The sequence below is a fragment of the Etheostoma cragini genome, chromosome 16 (genome assembly GCF_013103735.1).
Source record: "Etheostoma cragini isolate CJK2018 chromosome 16, CSU_Ecrag_1.0, whole genome shotgun sequence".
NCBI lineage: Eukaryota > Metazoa > Chordata > Actinopteri > Perciformes > Percidae > Etheostoma > Etheostoma cragini.
The window spans coordinates 21,804,098-21,828,749 of record NC_048422.1 but is presented as its reverse complement, the minus strand read 5'-3'; the positions used below and the strand labels follow the sequence as shown (position 1 = coordinate 21,828,749).

Genomic DNA, 24,652 nt, shown 5'->3' with positions numbered 1-24,652 from the left:
TAAATGCACCTGCGAGATGGCCCTCAGTGGCCTGCCACTATTCAAAGGACACACAATTGGGAGGTAAACAAAGTAATGAAAGCCTTTCAACAAATCTGCAGTGATTAGTTTTCCCTTGCTCTTTGAGTGACACGTCAGCGGACTGGCAGAGCAGACTAGTGTATGAAGCCATGCAGCACGACTCTGTAATGTTGCATTAGAGTCTGTGGTGCATGCTCTTGGTGGAATTGTTGGGTCTCTGTAAATTATAGAGTGGGGTCTAAATTAGTGATTTCTAAGCAGGGGTACCTGTACCCTGCTGTTGGCAGGGAGTAAGATGTTAACCCCTAACCCTAATGCAAATTGAAAGAATAAAAATTATGATTTAATTAAAATGATAAGCTCATGTAGACGGCCACTAAGCTCTCTAACTGCCATCTCAACACCGGAACTGAACACCGCTGAATTAGCACAACTTTCATGCATTTCTTTCACATCTGCAGCAGTCAGATTCACTGTGTTCACTCAGAAGGAATCACTTCACACAGGTGGCCATTTTGAACATGTTAAGAGGCCAAAAACACGTTTAAAACTTGCCCTGTTTAAGCCTGTTGGGTGCTAACTCTAGCAGGAGGATAACAGGGTGTAGGCCGTGCAGATTGGTTTCATTTCCTCTCTACTGACACACCTCCAAATTTACAAACAAAAGAGCTACGTGTTGAAATAGACTGGAATTCTCCTGTAAGGATCCGAAAGGGATTTATTGCCAAGTAAGTAACACAAGGAATTTGCCTTGGTTGTTGGTGCAAACATAAGCATATTAAACATTATTATGAAATACAAAATAAATACAAAAAAAAACAAAGTATTTTTTACATAAGAAAAACAGGCTAAATGGGTTAAGTGCAAAAATGCAAAGAATTTATAGTATGCGCAATGGGCAGATGTAAAGTCCAGGATGAAGGTTAGTGCAGGTTAGTGGGGGGGGTCAGAGCCTTGTTGGTGAGGCTTACTGCTGGGCGGGGGGGTCAAACTGGTTGTATCCGGGCTGAGAGGAATAGCCCGGAATACCTGCGCCCTGTATCCGCTACAGAGACCTCTCCCTCCTCGTCTCCTCTGGACTGTAGATTGATAAATGTGGGACACCAAAAAGGAAAGTGAAAAATCAAATCAGCAGAGCTGAATGCGTCTGTCCCTCTAATGAGCCGCTGATTGAACATTTCAGTGGGGAAACATGTAGTCATTAGTCTCCATGCTCCAAAGAAGCATTTAAGAAGAAACTTCAGTAGAGGGGGAAAAAAAAATCTAATTACAACACAGGAGAGGCAGGAATAGCTATGAAGCATCAATTTAAGGATAATCACTACAATTACTGTTCCCACGGGCCTGCTGGAGTTACACAGTGATTGTTTTAGGGGAGAAATTGTGTTTGTGTGAATATGACACCTTATCCTCAGATGTCATGCCTCTTCCCATCATCATGCGGGTCTTGGTTTCACTCATCAAGGGAACATCCTTTTGTGTTGAAAGAGGATTAACTGTGTTTGCCACTTGTGAAATGATCAGTTGCAGAATGTTTTTCTAAAAACGCTGTCATTATTTTTTAGATGCAGACCTTACTGTTTAGATTTTAAAATTTTGTTTACATCACTAGACACCATGAGGAGGGAAGCAAAGACCCCCCAAAAAATGACGGCCCCTTTAACAAGTGAGGTCAATTTAGTTTAACTAGTGCAGTGCCCTTTCAAAACATGCTTGTTTTAAACAGTGTTTGGTGTTTTAAGCCCCCAACGTCGTCTGGCAGGCGCTAGGATTAGGCAATGGTTAGCGTTAGGCTTAAGGTCAGGGTTAGGTGCCTTAAAGTCAACGGTCGCCACACTGCCTGGAAGTCTGCGTTGGGGGCTTAAAAGACTATCAAGCATTTCGGACCGCTCATCCAAACAACTTCCCACTCGACACCGCGCTTCCTTGGGTACTGAGCAATACACCTGCCATGACATAGTTGCGTCCCCTAGTAATGCTAGTGTAAACATATCATCTACTATGTGGGACCAGGCAATTTCCTGAAAAAAGTGTTCATCCCGAAAGTTACATCGCTGATGCCTTGAAACATTTGAGTTTTCTACAATGGAAGAACAGTTGATAAGTAAATGAAGGACATAGACTCTTTCCATGTTAGTTGGGGGGTGGGGGTGACTAAGTACCCAGGACCCTCATGTGAGGAGGGCCCAAAAACATGCTTGAATGAATAAGTGTGGATGCGAAGAGGGGCCCATAGAAAAATGCCTTTCTACAGGGCCCAGAATGTTGTGCTACGCCCCGGTTGAAAGCAAATCACTTAATTGTTATGCCAGAAAGTCAAATTATTTCAATTAAAGGGAGGAAATCCATAATTGAATAATGTGCACTGGAATTGCTGTGTTTGTATCTCGCCTGCATGTCTGAGGCTCCCTGTCACATGAACGAGGGGCTGATCAGGGACACACTGGCTAATGAGAAGTTGCTCTCTGTGGTAAGGTCAGACAGGCGTTTCCTCAACTGAGGATCTTCTGCGTTTACCCCCCTCATCTCTCCCCCACCCCCACACCCCTCCCACTGTCCCCTCCATCCGCCCTCTACTCTCTTCAAACACACATCGTGATAAGACCAACTGAACAGGCCCATCATGTCACTGTGCTGCAGCCCAGAGAGGGAAAGAAATCAAGCTGTCACTGCACAGCAATGTTGAGGGTGAGGTGACGGGGAAGAAAGGCAGCCCCCCCCCCCCCCCCCCCCCCCCCCCCCCCCCCCCCCCCCCCCGTTCTCTCATTCCCTCCCCAGAGCCTATTATAGCAGGTGCCAACACCTGGAGATGGATCACACACACACACACACACACACACGCACACACACAGTATGAGGACAACCCATGCCGAGTTAATTTCAACTCTTCCTCTTCCTTATCTATACTTTAGTCCAAAAAGATAATATAAATTGATAATAAAACAAGACTTAAACCTCATGTTGTCCTTTTCAGTTAAAAAAATTAACTGAAAACGGTAACCCATTAAAAAAAAAAATTGTCAAAAAAATGGGTTGTAATAAGCGCTAAAAATATCTAAATTAAAGATAAAATGTTGAAAAAAAAGTGACCAAAACAGTTTTCTTTTTTCCATGATTGACGGGAATACAACACAATGGTTAAGAGCCTACAGACAGACCAAAAGCCCTTTGAGGTAGAGTTGCAACGATTTGTCAATCGCCAACAAGTTTGACCAATGATTCATTATTAAAGTTATTCATTCAGTATAGTATTTTTAATGCCTTTTGTCGGAAAACAGCTGCCTGCTGCGAGTAAAGACGACACGAGGAGAGCAGTGAGAGTCAACCAAAACAGTAAAGCTGTGACCTGGGCCGCTGAACAATGAGCTAAAACTCAACTCACTAAAGCAGAGTGAGCGGCAGATTTGGGTAATAATTCATTAATATGAGTGAATTTGTTCTTATTGTATTGTCACTTGATATATTCTTATTCTAAGGCTCTTTGTTTTAAGTTTGATTTATGATGAAATACTAATCAGCCTTAGCTATATTCTGTGTTTGGCAAATGTTAGCATGCTAACACCCTAAACAAAGATGGTGGACGGGGTAAACATTATAGCTGCTTAACATCAGCATGCTGAGTGCTGACTATTGCCTTAGCTGAAAGCATCCCGGTGTCCCGGCTCACACAGTCCGGCTCTAGACTCCTACTCTAGTAAGAACATAAGCACAAAAGAAAGTAGCTTAATTAAGTGTATAAAGTGTTTCTTTATTGGCTTATTCTACTTTATAAAATGTGACATAGGTTTGTTTCTGAAGTCCAGATGCTATCTGTATCATAGAAACAATGTGTGTAGGTGTGTGTATTCTAATGTTTTATTATTTACTAAAATGTAACTATTATCTCTGAAAAACGTCCATGTGGCAGTGGATCTGTATGATGTACACAGGCCTGATGCAGAGAGAGAGTGTGTGTGTTTGTGTGTGTGTGTGTGTGTGTGTGTGTGTGTGTGTGCTTGCATGCGTGATGGGAACAGCTGGCTGAGGGAATGAGTACAGAGGGAGAGGTGATGGATGCGAGTGGAGCTCCTGTGACAGATGAGCTAACAGGTGTTCACCACAGCCCTCAGAGAGACGCTATTTATGAGCCGGAAAAGACAGCCAGACGCAGAAGCACACTCCGCCACCGGCCTACTCAAAGCTGAAACACATCACGTACATCCGTGCAACTTTACTCGACGATGAGCAGCACCGCAGCGTTGGATTGGCTTCTGTTTGCTAAGAGCCTCTTAAAAGTCGAGCTGAAGCCCTTTCATCATCCTCATATGTCTTCTACTGCAGAATATTACCTTTAAATACATCCACACAGCTTCCACACACTTCATCTTAACTTGGGTTCTACAATTTGCAGCGCAGACACTGTCACTTTGTGCTGTTACTACTTTTATACTGGCTCTGCGGAACAAACACAAACATAACACAAATTGTTATGACTGACTATTAAATGATGTTGGTTAATAGCACAGGTCCGCAGTTTGGGGGGGGGGGGCTTTACAGGCGCATTAAAAATGCAAACCTTCATGTTGTCATTATGTTTTGTTTGACAGTGTCTTTTAAATTTGTTTCAAAATGAAACCCAGGTCTTTCTAAAGATTCTTCTAACCATCTGGGTAAAATAATACTACAATGATAAGTGTTTAAGGACATTCTTGGTTTTTCAAAGATCGGTAGGTATTTCTTTTTTCTATTAGCTGTGTGACTCTAAAGTAAAAACGTGAGAAGAAGACACCAGGGCTACAGCCGCTTATGTTTATACTGTAGTCTCCATTTCTGATGGTCTGATACCTACAGCGAGGGAATTAAGTATTTAATCCCCTGCTGATTTTGTACATTTGCCCACTGACATAGAAATGATTAGTCTATAATTTTAATGGTAGATTGATTTGAACAGTGAGAGACAGAACAACAAGGAAATGTCAAAAATGTTATAAATTGATTTTCATTTTAATGAGGGAAATAAGTATTTGAACCCCTCTCAATCAGAAAGATTTCTGGCTCCCTTTTTTCTGGGATTCAATCAATCATATTCCAAACTCTCCACCATGGCCAAGACCAAAGAGCTCTCCAAGGATGTCAGGCACAAGATTGTAGACCTACACAAGTCTGGAATGGGCTACAAGACTATAGCCAAGCAGTTTGGTGAGAAGGTGACAACGGTTGGTGCGATTATTTGCAAATGGAAGAAACACAAAAGAGCTGTCAATCTCCCTCGGCCTGGGGCTCCATGCAAGATCTCAACTTGTGGAGTTGCAATGATCATGAGAGATCAACCCAGAACTACACGGGGGGATCTTGTCAATGATTTCAAGTCAGCTGGGACCATAGTCACCAAGAAAACAATTGGTAACACACTACGCCATGAAGGACTGAAATCCTGCTCAAGAAAGCACAAATACATGCCCATCTGTAGTTTGTCAATGAACATCTGAATGATTCAGAGGACAACTGGGTGAAAGTGTTATGGTCAGATGAGACCAAAATGGAGCTCTTTGGCATCAACTCAACTCGCCGTGTTTAGAGGAGGAGGAATGCTGCCTATGACCCCAAGAACACCATCCCCCCTGTCAAACATGGAGGTGGAAACATTCTGCTTTGGGGGTGTTTTTCTGCTAAGGGGACAGGACAACTTCACCGCATCAAAGGGACGATGGACGGCGCCATGTATCGTCAAATCTTAGGAGAGAACCTCCTTCCCTCAGCCATGGCATTGAAAATGTGTTGTGGATGGGTATTCCAGCGTGGCCATGACCCAAAACACACGGCCAAGGCAACAAAGGAGTGGCTCAAGAAGAAGCACATTCAGGTCTTGGGAGTGGCCTAGCCGGTCTCCAGACCTTAATCCCAAAGAAAATCTGTGAATGGAACTAAAGGTTTGAGTTGCCAAACGTCAGCCTCGAAACCTTAATGACTTATGGAGAAGATCTGCAAAGAGGAATGGGACAAAATCCCTCCTGACATGTGTGCAAACCTGATGACCAAGTACAAGAAACGATTGACCTCTGGGATCGCCAACAAGGGTTTTGCCAACAAGTACTAAGTCCTGGTTGGCAGAGGGGTCAAATACATATTTCCCTGATTAAAATGCAAATCAATGTATAACATTTTTGACATGTGTTTTTCTGGATTTTTTTGGGTGTTATTCTGTCTCTCACTGTTCAAACAAATCTACCATTAAAATTAGACTTTTTGTAATTTCTTTGTCAGTGGGCAAATGTACAAAATCAGCTGTAACTGAATTATAACGGTTTGAATATACAGACTTTTTTACATTTACTTGTGTTATTAAATGGAGTGTCAGTTTTCTATGTCACAAGATCATATTTATTAGGATTTGTGTTAGCGTTGTACTTACTACAGTAGATTTGTGAATACTCAGAAACATTTTGATGTAAACTTTGGGATTGATGACTCATTTGCTGTGGTCCAGACTCACTGCTCTTCTACTCCTGGTTTATAGGATACAACACAGTGGATGGAAACATGAGAGGAGAATAAGAAGAAGAACATATGTCAGCAGGTGGAGTGACAGACTCTTTAAAATCCTGATGTCATGAGTACATGGTTGGCGCCTCAGCCTGCCGATTAGCAGAACTCATCATTAACAATTTTGTGCTCCAGCCACGTTCATCTGAACAACCATAAATCAAAGCACAGAGACGTTGCATAGACGCCGTCGGGTAACGTGGTCTAAATCAAACTGAGGAGCGTCATTACTAGCAAGACAAACAAATAAAACGTTTAGTGTTTTAATAAATTCACCTTTTATTGTTCAGCAAAAGCCATACAAATAAAAAGACCTTGTTGATTGAAGGCTAACATATCTAAATTACACTTTCACGTAGTAGGCACAAATGTGATTTGGGGGCAGTGTAAAGACTGGAATGTAACACTACATCAGGGACAGAGGCTAGTTTGTAGTTCCAGCGGCTAGCAAAGGTTTATATTATAATGAGTGTGTTTAGATGAGTCCAAACAGCCTGGAGGAATCTTCCTTTTCTCTTTTTCTTGGCACTAAAGAACAAATTCCAATCAATGCAAACACAGGGTTGCTTGGCTCGGAGATGAATGCTTTAGTGGAGTATCTCAATCAGTGTAAACATTAAACAGACAAATTGGCCTGTCGCACTGTGAGTGAGGCAGCATTATACTTGTCCCCCCAAAATGAATGTTCAGCTGTTTGTACATAATACTTTATCAGATCCATAAATTGCATGCAATTTAAACAGTCACCACCGAGGTCAATGACCAGTTGGTTTGACATGACTGGATGGAGTAGTGTCATGTTGAGGAGTGACTCATAACAGACAAGGTAAGGCTAAAGCTCACTTTCACGTCAATGATGCCTTCTGTGTGTTAAAAAAAGAGGATCATCACTTTATTCAAGACCTTCACAAAGTTATTCTTGCAATTCAGGACAATCCTTTTCACAAAAAAACAGACCATAAAACAGGGACAAGCTCTTCCTTCCTTCTTCCACTGTTTCCAGTTCTTTCTCTGTGAGTAACACAAGTTCAAGCTCTATTTGTTCGGCTTCTGTATTCAGGATCTAAGTGCCATGTGTTTGCAAGTACTGCTTGAATTGTCCCAAACCACAGAAATAAAATACATGAATTCTTTACTGAAGTGCTGTTCTTCTTTACCTTTAGTAAAGGGGAGTAGGGAGAAGGAGGGGGGGGGGGGGGGGGGGGGGGGGGGGGGGGGGGGGGGGGGGGGGGGTGACCCTACGCCTGGGCAAGGGATTGTTTGAGGTCTCGGAGCAACATGGACGCCATGACGCTCTTCTCTGTGTTTATAGTAAGCAGGGCAGTGGAGGACTCCTTCAGCTCCAGTGACACCAAGACCAGGGCCCCGCTGCTGACTGTCTGCCCGGCAAACCTGCAGGTGAGAAAATAAATAGATAAATAAATACATAAAGTCTGGGTCAGCTTCACTAATCCACTATGAAACATGTGTTGTTGGTGTTTTGTTGTTTTCCTCATTCTCGTTTCCAAGCTGAAAAGCCAACCAGATGAATACGCTGTATGACCGATGGCAAGTATTTAATTTTGCACACACACAGGAGTACCAGTACATATAAACAGGGTTTACAATTTCATATAGATTATGTATTTATTAAATTACCAAAAAACAAATCCTATATCAGGGCTGAGCAATATATAAATATTATATCAACATCGATATATGAAGCCAAATCTCGTCTTACATTTTGGTTATCGTAAAATCGTGACATAAGTGTAGTCTTTTCCTGGTTCTAAAGGCTGCATCGCAGCAAAGTGATGTCATTTTCTGAACTAAACAGACTGTTATAACTGTTCTATTATTTAACTTTACCCACTTAGTCAGTATAGCCACATTACTGATGATTATTTATCTAAACTCTCATTGTGTAGATATTTTGTGAAAGCACCAATAGTGAACCCAACAATATCGCCGCAATATCAACATAAATGTATTTGGTGAAAAATATTGTGATATTTGATTTTCTACATATCAACAATGCAATATCCAGAAAAAAATTATTATCAAGCTATGAAACTATTGGTATCCGGATAGAAGACTTTGGCCATATTGTCCAGCCTTAAATCTTACGTGAATCTTTTTAATATCTGCAAAAATAAATAAAACACTTGCATTTCCATCACCCTGGTTGAAGTAAGCTAAGAGGTTTTCAAAATTTTTTAAAAACATTTGTTGAAAACTTTAACAATTTAACCATTACTTGGCAGTATGTTGGCAGTAGTTGGTGTTGCTTTTGAAAAAACAACAAAGATATGCATTTTTATAACTGGAAAAAACACAAAGTTTGTTCTAGAATGAAACCAATTTGCACACTGAACTAAGCATACTGATTACTTATATTATACATGGCTATTGTTATATTTGTATTCTTGTTATAGAGTATATGACGTTTATGAAATTAAAATGTAATGCAGTGCTTAATCTCTATCAATGAACGATGTGAAGCTAACATACTGTATAGAACAAGCATCAGGCACTAACGAAATGAGAGAAAATGTGTCGCCCAGCTGACACCCTTAACTCCCATTTCTCTCCTAAACCTGTAAATCGTCACGTTAGAAAAGTCTCCAACACCAACACCTTGTAAATACTCTAAATGAATGAGTGAAACAAAGAAGGTACGATGTAACAAGAAATATAGAGAGCAGAGTAACAGACAGTCCATTATCCTAGCTGACTAAAGAGCCATTAGGGGTGAGACACGCCCTTCATGCCAGTCAAACAGAACTCAGCCTGTTTTTATGGACTCTGGGTGTCTATGAGTGTGTGGGAGCCTCTAGACCGGTATGGGGGATGCCCCGTCCCACCGGCTCCCTCTGGACCATCGGGAGAATTCTTGGTCCACCGTTTCCTAGGATACAGTCCCTGTAGACTGGGGGCAAACCTGGCCACACATGGTCCCCATTGAGAGCGCTAACAAGAGGCAGACAGGGGCTATGACCCAGAGTGACCCTCTTTGAGGGCGACAGAGCAGAGCCCCCTCTCCCGCTCCCCTCAGGCCCTCTGCATCGCTGAACCTCACGTGGCTAACACCCAGCCATCTGCCTCCATTTAGCACTACATCCCTGCAACAAAGACCCCCCGTGGCAGCCCGCTTAGGCCTGACAAACAGCCTACAAAGAGCCCCACTAAGGCTTGACTAAAGCCTGTGAAGAGCCCCCACAGAACGGCCTGTGGACAGGCGCTGTCACATAGCGGCATGCTGCACGGCAGGAGCAGCTAGCACGTCCACCAATTAGCACGCCCACGTTAAAGACGGGGGGGACGGGACACATGCATACACAATGAAACGGCGCTGGCTCACAAACGTAGTGTGTCTGGGTGTGTCTCTGGGGAGCTGCTAAATTACCATCAACAGAGGAGAGGGAGTTTATCAGGGAGCTCTCAGGGAGGAGAGAGAGTGCTCCTCAGGCTTAATTAAAATATTAGCCACTTCAGCAGGAAACACAAGCCATTCAAGTAGAGGATTAATTTCTCTCCAAAAACACCAACCTCTTTGCTTCTTTAAATAATTCAGGGGTTGTAATATCAATCCAAATGACTAATTATGGGAATTCAAGATGTGTGCTCTGTCATAATCCATTCCAACCTTTAAAAACAACCCAAATAATCCTCTTTATGCAACAACAACAAATAATGTCTTTTTGTTTCCATTCAACACACAATCATGAAAACAGGTACAGCAAACATACATGGGAACATCCGGTTCCCTTCAGCCTCTCTCTTTGCCCCCCTGTCAGCAGCTTAAGGTGTCTATGTGGTCCCTGTGGCTTTGCTAATGGATTTAGGATATAAATCTATCATTTACTCAGCCAGTTAACACTACCCCGAGGCTGCTTTCATTTTGTCTCAGGAGACGCTGCTGTGGGCCTTTGTTTGTGTGTTGCAATAAGAGCCAGTGAAAGAAACAAGAGCGTGTTTTGATTGTGTCTGATTTCCAACCTTATTTGCTTTGAATATTTTCACTTTGCTGTTTGTGGACGTGTGCATCTCAGGTGCAAAGACCAGATCTACAACACATCTAACACAACATCAGTGCATTTTTTAGGGACTAGAAGGGTAAGATTAAGGACAAGAGGGCCTAAACGGGTCATTGGTATTCTTCTGCACTCTTCACATACTGGGCTAAACACTGGATTAATTGCAGTGTATGGAAAGAAAAGCAAAGCATAACCCCTGGACTTAGAGCAGGCGGATTGGCATCGATCGGCAGGGCTGCAGCTAAGCATCACTCTCCAATTATCTGTGATTCTCCTCAGTGCAGAGAGCCTGTGTGTGCCGTGTGCCATCTGCCTCTCCTCCACCCTGCAACTGCAAACACAAAGTGGGCTTCACCTTTGCATTCACCCGTACGCAGAGAAGACACGGGAAAGGACGCAGAGCATTCTGCAACCAAGAATGAAGGACTTAACCCACAGCGAGTACACAAGCCCCCTGCGTCTTAAATAAACATTCGACCAGCTTTGACTCTCTGGTAACAAGCTTGTCAGGTTAAAAAAATAAAAAAATAAACAGGTCTGTGCATGACGTTTTCTCTAAAATACAAACTCAGAAAAGTTGAGGCCAATTGTGTGAAGGCTGCGGCGGGATATTATTGTTCCATCCTAGTGTTTGGCCAGGTGGACAAGTGGAGTATTGTCCTTCAACTGAGTGGTCAGTGAGGCCAGACCAGAGCCGAACACATGTGAGCAGACTCAGACCAGGCAGATGGCCAGAGCTATTAGCTCCAATTAGTATCAGGAACCCTCAACACATCTCCAGAGCTCGGCCATACGGACAAACTGCAGCTCTGCACTCGAAGGGCAGAGAGGCAGACAGACGTGAAAGGAAGGAGAGGACAAACAGACTACAGAGGCTGATGGGAAACAAGATGGGAAGAGGAGACAAACATTTAATCCATGAGGAAGTAAGGAAAATGTATGCTACAACTGCATTAAACATGTAAATGGGACCGCATGTTGCATCATCATAGTGGTCTATTAACCACCACATTACAACAGTTACATTACACTCTTAGTATCATCTGAACATAGATCATAAGCCATATGTGTGCTGAAGTGATTTATATTAAAGAGACCAGACATTTGATTAGTCGGGTTATAAATGATATTCAATTAAATTTTAAATAGGAGCAAGAATTCAACTTTACGGAAAAAAAGAAAAGAAAATTCTGTGTTCCGAGAAACATCATTTAATTATATCAAAGTGTAAAGTAAAGAGAAAGCACAGCTTATAAATCAAGGGCTTCATTTTTTTTTTTTTTTTTAAATTAGGCTCTAACCAGAGCGATTGGCAATGCATGCAAAATTCGATCAAATTTGCTTTCAAACGGACTGAAAAATAGAGCACATTTAATCTATTCCGCCTGTTTAGACATAAACAAGAACAGCGTTTTCTACATTTGCTTTCCCGCTTGATTTATTGCCATCCTCCTTTCTAGCAATCAATTTCTGTGTTTCAGTGGCATCCCGCTCTGCTCGGCCTCGATGGCGGTTTGAGAAAAGCAGTGCTGCACCCTGCTGATAAACAAGAGGAATGCAGGGATGCAGAGGTACAGAGGAAGAAAGGCAGGCTGGCTGTTGCCCTGTTAACCAAAACCTGTGTTAACTCCAATACTGCAATCTATCATGCAAAGTGCCTGAGGTCAGTTGAAAGGGCACACAATATGTGTTGCCAAATGTCTTAGGATTGATGTTGCATCCATTATTTCTACATTAAAGCCAAACTATTACTCCTCCTAGAGAAGAGACTTTGTGCGATCCTACCCGGATTAGAGAATCCTTTCTCTGGGGAGATCAGAGGAGAAAAAGAAGGGTCCTGGATGGAGGTCACCTCACGCGTCACATTTAATGCCAAGTGACCTACACAATAAGCTCTCAGTGGGTGTATCCGATCAGAGTGATCGATCCCTCTGCTCTGTGTGTGCGTGTTACTCATAGTATTAAACCATGATTAAAATGACCAGGGCTGAAACCATAAGTAGACTGGCGGAAATTCAATCAACAATTATTCATTGTTGCAGTCACTTATCAAGCAAAAGGGCCACATATTATCTGGTCCCCCCCTTCAAATCTAAGGTTTTTGTTGCTCTTCTGTGTATTGTATGATTGTAAATTTAATATTTTGGGGTTTGGGAGTGTTGTAGACTTTGGGAACTTGTGATGGGCTTTATATATTTATTTTAAGTTTTCTGGTATCAGTTGTAAAATATAAGCAGATTAATCAATAATGAAAATAATTGATAGTAAATGTAAATGGATTGTTCTTAGATAGCGGATTTCTAGTCTGAACTACTCAAAGCGCTTTTACATAGTACAGGAACCATTCCCAAACATTCACCCACTGTGCCCGAGGCTGCCGTACAAGGTACCACCTGCTCATCAGATATTTACACTCCGATGGCGCAGCATTGAGGGCAACTCAGGGTTCAGTGTCTTGCCCAAGGACACTTCGACATGGAACTGTACCACCAACCTTTCGATTGGCAGGCAATCGCTCTACCCCTGAGCCACAGCCGCCGCTGTTAGTTGAAGTTCAATGGTTGAAGCCCTTTTTATCACACTACTCATGTTCTCCAAGATTGTCTCAAAGTTGGGTTGTGGAGAGAGGAAACTGTGTGGAAAAGCCATGGAGTAAACTAAGTACAGCTGATCCACGCTACATTTTCTTGGTTTTCACAAGTTATGAAACATTTGGAAAAGGAAGCGAGTTGCAAATAAAACAAAACCTGGGTGACCGATCAAAGGTGCTCTAAGCGATGTCACGCATTTTTTAGGGAACAACATTTTTTCCCTGTATTGTTTGAAAATACTTCGTCAGCAAGAGGTAACGTCACCCAACATTGCTTAGAGCGCCTTTAACAAAATGCTCCAGCAATGAGTTGACTACTTAAAAGAGCAATTATAACTAGGGCTGCAACTATTCATACATTTATTACTGATTGCTCTAACAATTATGTTCTCCATTTATAGTTTATAGAATATCAGCAGCCAGTGAAAAATGCCCGCCATTCAAAGCCTGTTTCATCTGCCCAATAGTCCAAAACCCAAAGATATTCAGTCATAGAAAAGTAAGAACACCAGAACATAGGTATATGAGAAGATTAAACCACTGGGTTTTGTGGCTTTTTAAATTACTAAAATAATTCATTCATTGTTGCAGATTAACTTTAGGTCAATTTAATCATTGTTACAGCTCTAATCAACAAAACAAACATTCAATCAGTCCATTATTTGAACATGTGCAGTCACTGATACCAAATCAAAACCATAAATAGACAGATTTAAAGTTCTTTGCGACAACTTCTCAATGACAAAGCTGTCAAACCTGCCTGTCACGTTTGAGCAGACAAGGACTGAGGATTTATTTCAGCAAGGAACTCCATCATCTCCAAGAAACAGACCTCCTAAGGACAGCATGGAAGAGCCGGTCATCACCAGCTGACAACATGGAAGAGAGGGTCTTCATTATTATAAGACTACTGGGCAACCTTGGGAGACTGTCTTCCGTTTTTGCTGTCACAGAAGCAGGAGCGAGATTGATAGCATGGAGTCATTTGAGCTATTGGTTATTCTGAATGAAATATGGGCTTATTGGATGCAGGCCTCTCCCACTGGCTAACATTGATTTCCACTCACTCTTTCAGCTCTCTGTGCCCTTGTGCAACTGTCTCCTACTTATTCTTTCACTGTGACTACCTCACTGTCCCTTACTTACCCCCATTGTCAACATGTTTCCTCTATTTCTATAAAAAAAAAAAAAATCTCCAACACAATATCATTCAAAGATGAAGAGACCGAGTGTCTGTCTGCACAGAGCGAGGTATTAAAAACAGGGACACACAGAGACAAGCAGAGGGAGGACAGAGCATGGTGCAGAGGGATGGAGTGAAAGACAAAGAGGAAGTGAAAGAGAGCCAGCGGTGTGGAAGGAGACACAGATGGGAGTGCAGAGATGAAGTGAAAGAGAGACAGAGCAGGAAACAGAGGGAGAGAGGGAGGTGTAATTATCTATCAGGTGTTCGGGTGTGCGTGACAGAGGAGGAAGCTCATTAGCACACTCTGTGTACACCAATTACACAGCTGGGCTTCTCAGGGCATTCCCCTGGCATGTCTGTGTGAGGCTGCTGGGGGACACACAGACAATTTCACTCTATAATACCTGCATGCACGCTGTTTAAACAAAACTCCACATAAAAACACAACTATAACGGGCACATTCATTTCCCCGCTCTCATAAAACAACAATCCTATTCCGGATATGAAGTTGTATGAGACTCACAAAATAGTTTCAAGGTAAGATTCTGGTTATGTATTTGATATTTTACTGATATGAAGAAACGTGTGTTTCTTCTTGCTAGCTTCACAATGATCAAATTACTGTTGGGTAAAATATGTCTGAGTGGTAAAAGCTATTCAGCCATGTATCTCTGCAGTCAAAATATTCAGTGGATGTTTCTATCCACTTGGGGCATTTTAGGAACATGTTTAAATCGCAATCTTTTTAAATGCACAATTTTTTCTTCACTTATTGGTAGCATTTATTTTATTTATATTTCTGCATTCCACATCATGTCTTACCATACAAATGTGTAAAGTTGTTCCTCAGTAGCTTGTTTTATGTTACAGTACTCACTGTCACTTCACAATCTCCGTTGAAATTAAATTGAGATCTCAATGGAACTCAATAGGTTCAGTAAAAAGGTTATATTCAATGTATAACTTCCCACACTGAATAATCCCAAAGTACTGGAATCAACAATGTCTTTATGTGAGCTTTAATACAAAGATTATAGCTTCACAGAAGCCTAAGGCTTGATGCTAATGTCACACTACACCACACATCCAAAACCTCTTTTTTCTTTCTCGTCTTAAGCCTGAACTGCACTGAAACAGGATCCGAGTGAGTCTGTACTGACTTTGTAGATCTGGGGCAGTTATGTTAAATCTGTTAACTGTCAACTGGTGAAGCACTCATTAAAGCACTCTGTTTTAAATTTTTTTAAAGATTAAACAAAAGAGATATGTGTTCCTTAATGAGAATGACTTTAGTGCCGGTAGGTGGATTTTGTTACCAGTAGACAGAGCCAGGCTAGCTTATTCCTACTGTGTCTTGTCTTTATTATTATTTTTCTGTTATTATTGGTCCCCCCCCCTGTGCCACCCAACTTTAAAAAATCCTTGAATCGCCCCTGGCTGGCTGAAGTTTTGTATTTAATAAACAGAGAGTGAGAGTGGTATCAATCCTCTCATCTAACTTTTGACAAGAATGCGAGTAAGCATATTTCCAAAATGTCAAACTATTCTTTTAAAAATTTGTATGATCGTTGATATTTATGGATCGGGTCTGGTCAAATCTCAAAGGGCTGCTGACACAGTAGAGGGACAATCAAGACAATAAAGCCTAGCAGGTACTGTGTCTTCACTTTCAAAAGCTGTTTTGAAGCCATACAACTGGGCAAGGCTTATAAAGCGAAATAGTAAATAGTGCCGGACTAAAACTGGATACAGATATCAGTATCTGGGAATTAAATTTTTTCTCTTTTCTTTTTTTTTTTTTTACTCAACATAAAACAAAACTTTTCATTTACTGTGAGATGCTTTGTCACAGGTCTCATAGACGCTGGCTGGTTTGGATTAACGATGGAAGACATTAAAATGTTTCTAATCAAGAGGAAAAAAACAACGATTTACATTTATCTATGTAAAATCAGGCTGCATATGAGTATCCTACATGCAATAAAATATCGGGATTAATTATTTGAAGATAAAAACAGTAAAACTAAAATACAGTGTGTGAAAAGGAAGAACTGGATTATGATGGTGAGGTGAAAGATGCACATTCATGGACAGTTTACCTGTGGAAGTTGTTTTCGCTGGATGAGACCACTCCTACATTGGCCGCGCACAGGACATGCTTGCTGATGGCCTGGCTGGAGGTGTTTGCTGTTGCCATGGTGATGGTTGCCGAGGTCTCATTCATGCCCAGGAGCTTACCTGGGAGGATGAAAAATGTTTAGCAATCAAACAAGGACCCCCACAAACAGAAGCTCAATTCTAGTACTACTGTAAAGGAAATGTATCCGTCCAGTTTAATCTTGGACTAAATATATAACTGCTACATTTACAGACATCTCACTTACAGGTAGGCCAATTACTTGATTTGAATAGTGGAGATATGTGAAATCTGTTGTTTATTTCTGTTGTCATTTTAAGCTGTAACTGTAAATTTAAAAAAATACATTGACTTGAAAAAGTTTACACACCCATGCTAGAGTTGATTAAAAAGAGGATTTTTTAAACAACTTCAGTAGGGGTGTGTAAACTTTCTCAAGCCACTGTATATAGTTAAACATGGCGATGTGATCTATCTAACTCTTCTGCTGTGCTTATTTGCTGTACTGTGTTGCTTTGCTAGAGTCTTTGATAAACCAAATCTATCGTTACAAACAGCAACATCTCACCGCTGGTCGGCTGACTGCTAGTTAGGCTGGTGTCAATTTCTTTAGTTGGTAGCCCGAAAGGGAAATCCAACCTAACGATAGTGAAAGTGTTGACATATGAAAGCCTCAAACATGCATTTTAGATGAATGAGATGAGAGTACATCCAGTTGTTCTTCGTCCCCGTTTGCTCAGCATCGTTAAAATGGGTGTACAGGAAACAGGCGTTCCATTGTAATTGGGTCTAATGGATGTATTATTTTAAGTTGGGTCTTTACAACCATAAATACAATTCCACAGTCAAGTGTTGTAAAAAAAATGTTCATTAAGTTGCTGTATACAATGTATTTTGGGATCTGGTTTCAGGGAGGAAAGTGATGAAACAATAAGATAAAATAGATTTAGATGGTAACTAAAATGGGGGATGCGCACCTTCTTCAATCATATAAAAGGGAGTTAAAAAAAAAAAAAAAGCCTCAATTGTAGGCAAAGGGCCAGTTCACGTGCACCTAGTAATGAGCAAGGATTTGAGAGAAAGAATGGAGATAAATATGCACAAGTTACAAGAGGCAAATATAATGAAAAACCTGGAAACTGAAAGAATTAACTTCACTTAATTGGAATAAAGCTGCAATTTGCTAGAGAGAAAAGGGTCCAGCAAAGTCAGTTGTTCCACTCTGTTTTGTGTCTGAGTGCAAGGTGTATTCAGCAGATCTCAAACACAGTGAATGTCGATTAATTAAGGCGGATGCAGCATTAAGCAGGCACTTAAGAGCACACATATGAGTATACTCTCAGCTCTCAATAGCTGCCACACTATGTAGCTCTACAGGTGTGTTGTGCTTTGTGTGTTTGTGCAGGAAATACCATTAAGTGCTTCATTAGAGGCAAGAATTTTGCATAATGACAAAGGTGAAGAAAAGTTTATTAGCAGCAGGCTAGGAGGATTTTATTTCACTTTATAAATATAATTGATGAATACTACATGGGGGAGACTAATTTTATGACTTAAACGCCAACCTTTATCACTACGACCTACAACGTTGTAGGTGGTTATTTAGGCCTGTAAAGTGTATTTAGATGGTTGCAACTTAATTCTCAACAATTAAATCACCTTTAAAAGCCTGGTGATATTATATATTTCACTTATTGTCTCTTGTTTGGTTACAGATGGCATAAGACTGCTTATTAAACTTTCACGATGATGTATTGCCAGCCAAATGTTTGCAAATGTCTGTGTGCCCACGTGCTCTGCAATAATGCCAAATCTTAAATACCGATATATGTACAGGCTCAAACACTATATATTTGTGCTTTTTTTAAAGATTGTCTTTTAAGAAACGGATTAAAACACTGTGGCTTGGTTTTGTAGGATTTGCTGAAAATATAGGATATCCCAAGCCTTATCGTTTAAATCATATTATCATAAGATGCTGGTTTCTGGGAGCCCGGATAGCTCAGTTGGTAGAACGGGTGCCCAGATATGGAGGTTTACTCCTCAAAGCAGCAAGCTCAGGGTCACCTCCAACCTGTGGCCCTTGCCTCTATCTTCCCTTTCATGTTTTCAGCTGTCCTGTCAAAAAAAGGCTGAAAATGCTCACCAAAAAAAAAAAAAGGTAATTTTTGAAATTTCGTATACGGTCACTTTGGCCAACAAGAAAGATCATTCTTTTATTTGGGAGCAAGCAGTCATGAACTATTTTTTCCATTGTTAATAGCAAAAACATACTCTACTTTAGTATTAATAATAACACACACTACAGCAACTCTGTAATTACTCCCTTGATATTTCTGTCATTTTTCACCAACATTTTACAGTATGTACATATATGGTTAAAGCAACAGTTCTTGTGTTCAATCAAAAAATATGAATTAGTAGAACAATTTAACTCTGTATTTAATGATTATTGATGTGATTTAAGCTTACTAACAAATACATTTTATTTTACAAACACTTGCAAATGTAACCCACCTTGCTCCTTGATGAAGTCCTGTTCTGTCATGGTACTGGGCATTAAGAGCTCTCCCACAGCAGGCTGGATGGACACACTGAACTGGTCCTCCTTGGTGCTGAGGGAGGAAAACATCAGTAAAGGAAAAGTTATTTATATACAGGATGTCAAACATAGCACTAATCTTGTAAATTAGGACAATGTTCCATTCTTCTCTCAAATACATCTTAGTCTGAATAGATGGTTGATGACGTGTGGTATGTGTTTTGTGCACTTGTGTGTATTCATGCTTTGTTTGTGTATTAAATGTTTCTCTTCTGATTGCCTTTCAAACCATGCTCTGTGAATGCATTTTGGGCCAGATTGATTCCCCCATCCTGAACAGATTTTCTGATAGGGTTATTGATCAGCGCTGCCGATGGCATTCAGCAGGTTGATTTGAGCTGGGGCTGATTACTGGAGGAATAATTGTTATCTTAGTGAACTTGGATCAATTGTGGCTGCTGTGACACCTGGGAGTGCTGGCATAGAGCTGGTAGGAAAAGGGGAATTACCAAAGAACAAATGAGAGAGGAAAAAGCTAAGAGAAGATGCAAATGACCGCATGGAAAGAGACATGTAAGGTGGTGATAAATATCTGGAGACAGGATGAGAGCAGTAAGAGAAAAAGCGTGGTGAAAAAGATGTACAACTGAAGGTCTGAGAAAAAAAAGCCTGACTGATATGAGCTCATGTCAGGTTGTCGTCTTACCACAACTGGAAGTTGGCTGCTTGTGTCGAGTCGCTGAAGTCAATACCCATGGAAACTGTCACCGAGGCCTCTGGCTCCAGCCGCTCTGAGAAAAGAGGGGAGGAAAGACAAGGGGAAAAAAGGAGGAGTGAGTGACAAGGGCACAGTGTGCAATGTGGGGAAGGATGAAGGCAAAGGGAGAGGAGGTAGAGGAGAGTGGAGGGAAGGGGGTTAGTGCAGCAGCAGAGTGGAACAGACAGGCATCCACACCACTTGTGTTTTCTACTTCACAAAGCAAGGCCACCATGTGTGAGAAATCTATCCTTCAAACTAATCCCCCCCCCTCCACACCTCTAGCCTCGGGGAGATAAAAAAACACATGAAGGACTAGTATATTTTCAAAACAACAGGCTTGTCAAAGAGAGCATTAACATCAAGAGAGACGAGGTGAGGGAGACAGATAGATTGGGCAAAATGTGAGCGAGACAGAGAGTTAAGTTAAGCCAAAAAATGCTGAAGAGGGAGTCTGGACAGCTGAATGGGCTGAAAGAGGGGGGGGGGGGGGATTAACACAGACAGGCAGAAACATCCGCCACGCCTCCCCAGTCGGCCTATGTTTCTCTCTCCGTGGAGCAGGGCTATTTTACTTTTTTACTCTTTCCACAGACGGAGAAGAGACTCCAGAGGAAACCCCCTGAAAACAGAGCCATCATGGACTCACTTCCAATCCTGCCTTCACATCTACTCCAACCCATAATTTCTGGTTCCACCTAGATTCTTTTTCGCAATCTCTGTATCCTTCTCCCAAGTTGTCTGTGTTAATATAAACCATATAATGGGCTATTCGGAATACCATTGAAGTAGGATTTCTACTCAAACTGTGAAGTTACATTTATTCTTTTTTTGATGTATGTTTGTTCTTCAACAGAGGGCCAGATTGCAAATAGTAATTTAGTGGCTATATGTGTAGGAAAAAGGTGTCTTCAAAAGGGAATATGCAATATAAGATTTTTGAAAATCAACAATTTAAGAGGCATACCATGTTCATGAGCTGCCGATTATGTTGATTTGGACAGAGCCGGGCTAGCTGTTACCACCTGCTCCCAGACCATTTGCTAAGCTAATGCACTGCTGGCTATACCTTCACATTTATTGTACAGGCCTCGATCTTCTCATGTAATTCTTGGTACAAAAGAAAATAAGTTTATTTTCCCAATTGTGAAACTATTCTTTTAAAGGATAATTTAACAACTTGGGGCTCATCCAATAGCTTTGACCGTATCATAACCATGTACTCCAAAGACCTTCAACAGGGGGTCCAGGGCCTCCGGGGGGTCCTTAAAGTTACTGCAGGAGGCCCATCAATTTATTGTTTGTTTGTTTTTGTAAAGTTTTTTTCAGTACAGAAAAATACTTTGCACATCTATAAGTGCATCAGAGGGGGATAAGCAGGTCAAAAGATGCAAAGAAACCTCCACACACTGTCTAAACTGTAAACTAAAAATGTGTCATTAATGGCACCGATGTTTTCCACAAACAATTTCAGATTTGACCATTTGTACCATTTCTCACCCAAATACATTTGGCTAACCAAACTATTAAATTAAGGGTTTAACAACCGTTCACGTAGCAGTGAGCAAAATAGACGCAATGTAAAAATATTTCGTTCTAAATAAAAAAAACTGTCATGTATTTAAAGATACAGCGGTCTAAAACGCTGGTATCGGAAAGTACTGAAGTTTAAGCACCAATCCAAAACCACGTAATAAAGAAAAAGAATGAAAATCAACATTAAAGTAGTTTGTGTTCTTTTTCTGTTATATCTGACTGTCAAACTGGACAAAAAAAAAAAAAGAAAGTTCTGTGGCATTCATTGTTTGTGTTTGTTCATGTTTCACAAAAAGTTTAACCTGAACAAAAATAGAAATCATATCACATCAATCCAGGGTTAGTAGTATACAGCTGTTAAAACATAATAAAATATATAATACACTGGTATCAGTACTCGGTATCGGCAGATACACAAGTTCAGGTATCAGAATTGGTATCGGGAAGTAAAAAATGGTATCAGATCATCTCTACATGTATTATCCCCTAACGAATACACACAAAACAACATTACATAAAGCTTTGTCTGTATTCATCCTCTGCAACTTATACAAACCAACTCCAGCCACCAGCTCACAGTAGCCAGGCTCAATCGATCCACATTAGCCACTGTTTGGCTGCTTGAGTTCCTTCGATGCCCAATCAATCTCCTGCAATTGACAGTTTTAACGTGCTCCACTGCACACCTCTTCTGTGTGTTTGTGTGTGTGCATGAAAAAGAAAATCTTCAGGGGGCACAGTTCTCAGTCTTATATTAACCCAAGTGTAGCAATCATTCAACAGTGTGACAAGAAATATGGAGATGGCGCATGTTTGTTTGTCCTGATCGATACTAATGAACAGGGATTAGATGAAGTAATATTGGCTGTTTTCAGGTTGGGGGGAAGGGGATAGGGCTATTTGCTGAGCTGATAGCAAACAGGCTTAAACAGATCATTTAATATCTGTCTGAGAAAACAATCATAGCATAGGTAGAGCCGCAGGAATTCCAGAAAGCCATCATGAATAAATAGGAGGGACGGTAGATTTCGCACAGATTGTAATAAACGTGGTTGTTTGACATTATAGAAGGGAAACAACAACTATGACATCTTAAATCTGCAAATACTGAGTTCAGGCTGTTGACATACTTGTCCCCCATGTGTGTAAGGACAGCCAAGTTTAGAAAGTAAAAAATCGTAGGTCAGTAGTATTACAATAAAAAGAAGGGAATAAAATCGATTACATAGAAGCTCTAAGGCCACTGCAAAATCTGCCAGGCTTTCTTAGGGAATTGGAAAACGGAACATGATTAAAAAAAAAAAAATAAATCTGAAGACCCCCTTGAAATTAAAGTACTAAGTTTTTGTATTTACATAGAGTTAATGACAGACATAAATCAAGAAAATATATATTATCAAACATTTAACATCATACTTTAAATAATGCTTATTATAATTCAAATTTTTGTTGCAACGAGTAAGAAAGGTTAGTTGGAAGGAGTGCTGCTTGATATGACAATAGAAATCTATAAAATTTATAATTTGTTGTTTGTTTGTTGAACTTTCACCGTTCTCCTTTTAAATGATTATTACTGTCCGACCCTTTCTCTTCAAGACAGGTAGCCATGTAGGCAACATGTGTATGTGACGTTAGTCCAACGGAGGTTATCGTTATGGGAAGTGACATAATCACAACGTCTCCCGGCCATTTCCCCCCGAAGAAAGCTGCTACCAGCCAGGCTAAAGCTAATATAGTGAGCCTTAAGAAACAAGGGGTCTGTCTATGTAGATGCAATCCCCTACAAAATCACAGTGGTAATCAAGAATGATTTATTATTTCCAAATAGAGCTATTTGTCATCTTCTAAAAATTATTATTATTAATCATATCGCGGGGGGGAAAAATACTGCATTGTCAGATTTTTTCCAATATTGTGCAGGCCTACAGGACGGTATGTGGGATTGAGTCGAAATAAACTACAGTGTTTGCGTGTGTTCCTGCTGATAAAGGAACACGTCAGCCAGTGCAGGTGTGGGTCACAGATGAGCTTTTAACAGTTTTTAAACAATGGAGCTCTATGGCACAGAGGAAGAAGATTCATCAAGCTATTGATACAGAGAAGGATTCATTTATTGTTGGTTTTTATTTATTTATTTTTTTCCATGGGATTTGGTGACAATAAGACAAATTTAAATATCGTCAGCCTTTAATTTTGATAGCACACTTCTGGCAATGTTACAAACTAATGAGCAATATTGGATTTATCTGGTGTACCTGGAATATTTTACATGTGTGGCACTCGTACTCACCGATGGTGTTAAAGCAGTGGATGTTCAGGCTCGCGGGACTTCGGTCTCCTATGTGGATCTCATCCAGACTGTGGTCTGAACTGTTGGTCAGTATGACCTGTACGGCCACCATATTGGGCTGGTACAAACAGGGCTGCCTGGAAAAATGGTACTTGGCGGACAGACCTTTTCCTGTCATGTGGTGAAGGAGCTCGTAGGTTTTCACAGGGCCGAAAGATGGAGTGGTGACCTAGAGGGACATAGGAAAGATAGGAATAAACCTCAGCAAGCACTGATTCTAAGTAGTTTTTTTTTACATTGCACTAACCCTTCTTGATTATCTGAGAAAGAAAATGTAGCATGGACTGGATTGATCTAAGAAGAACTGAGCACTGCTGGAAACAAAAGCCTGAGCGCAAAAGCAGACCATGAAGATGAGAAAAGCATTGTGCATGCAGAACATTTCCCAGAAGTCTAAAGCTCTCCTCCACACGATATCCAGGGACGCCTTGTACATTACAGTGCAAATGCATCCACGCAAGAGTACAGATTAATACAATACTCCAGTCTTTTCATCACCAACCCAAGGGTTGGCCAATAACTCCCTGCCAACCCTCCCTTTATTAATTATGTAGGGTAAAGAGGAGCCCATTTAAGAAATGTCCTCAATCAGCCCAGTTAGATGGAAATGGGCCGGACGCACGGTCAAACCAGGCTGAATAAAAACAACCTCTAATGAATAGAAGCACAAGTGCCTGCATGGGCCAAACCTGCCACTCGCAGGCCTATTTAAAAGGGGCTTTTACCTTTTCAGAGGCAGGAAATTGCATTACCTTTGAGAGGTCTAGAAAAGAAAGGATGCGGTGGTGGTGTATTCTTACTCCTAATAACATCTTGCTACTAATGCCGTAATTTCAACTGTATGGTACGGGTGTGCTCGACTTGCTTCTTCGGTACCATTACCTTTCTATTTCATTTTCCACCCTGGATAGTACCCCCTCAAAGAGGACGAGATTCCGAGCTGTAGCGATGCCAACTAAAACTGCTGTGAAATCATCTTCAACGCGGCACGTGC

General features: G+C 41.0%; 1 protein-coding gene across 3 annotated transcripts in view; it reads right to left on the bottom strand.

The window, feature by feature from the left end:
* Nucleotides 1–6,802: 6,802 nt before the first annotated feature.
* ap3b1a (adaptor related protein complex 3 subunit beta 1a) overlaps nucleotides 6,803–24,652 on the bottom strand; it is a 61,608-nt gene continuing 43,758 nt past the window's right edge. Inside the window, exons 23-28 of one of the 3 annotated variants that reach the window (XM_034896081.1) lie at nucleotides 23,599–23,827; nucleotides 19,722–19,806; nucleotides 18,991–19,088; nucleotides 16,436–16,574; nucleotides 7,779–7,935; nucleotides 6,803–7,742 (exon numbers count right to left, since the gene is read on the bottom strand). In XM_034896081.1, coding sequence (XP_034751972.1) covers nucleotides 7,782–7,935; nucleotides 16,436–16,574; nucleotides 18,991–19,088; nucleotides 19,722–19,806; nucleotides 23,599–23,827 — 705 coding nt within the window. In that variant the 3' untranslated portion in view covers nucleotides 6,803–7,742; nucleotides 7,779–7,781. Of the gene's footprint in view, nucleotides 7,743–7,778; nucleotides 7,936–16,435; nucleotides 16,575–18,990; nucleotides 19,089–19,721; nucleotides 19,807–23,598; nucleotides 23,828–24,652 lie in introns of those variants that run through there. The other 2 variants (XM_034896082.1, XM_034896083.1) reach the window with 2 other exon arrangements.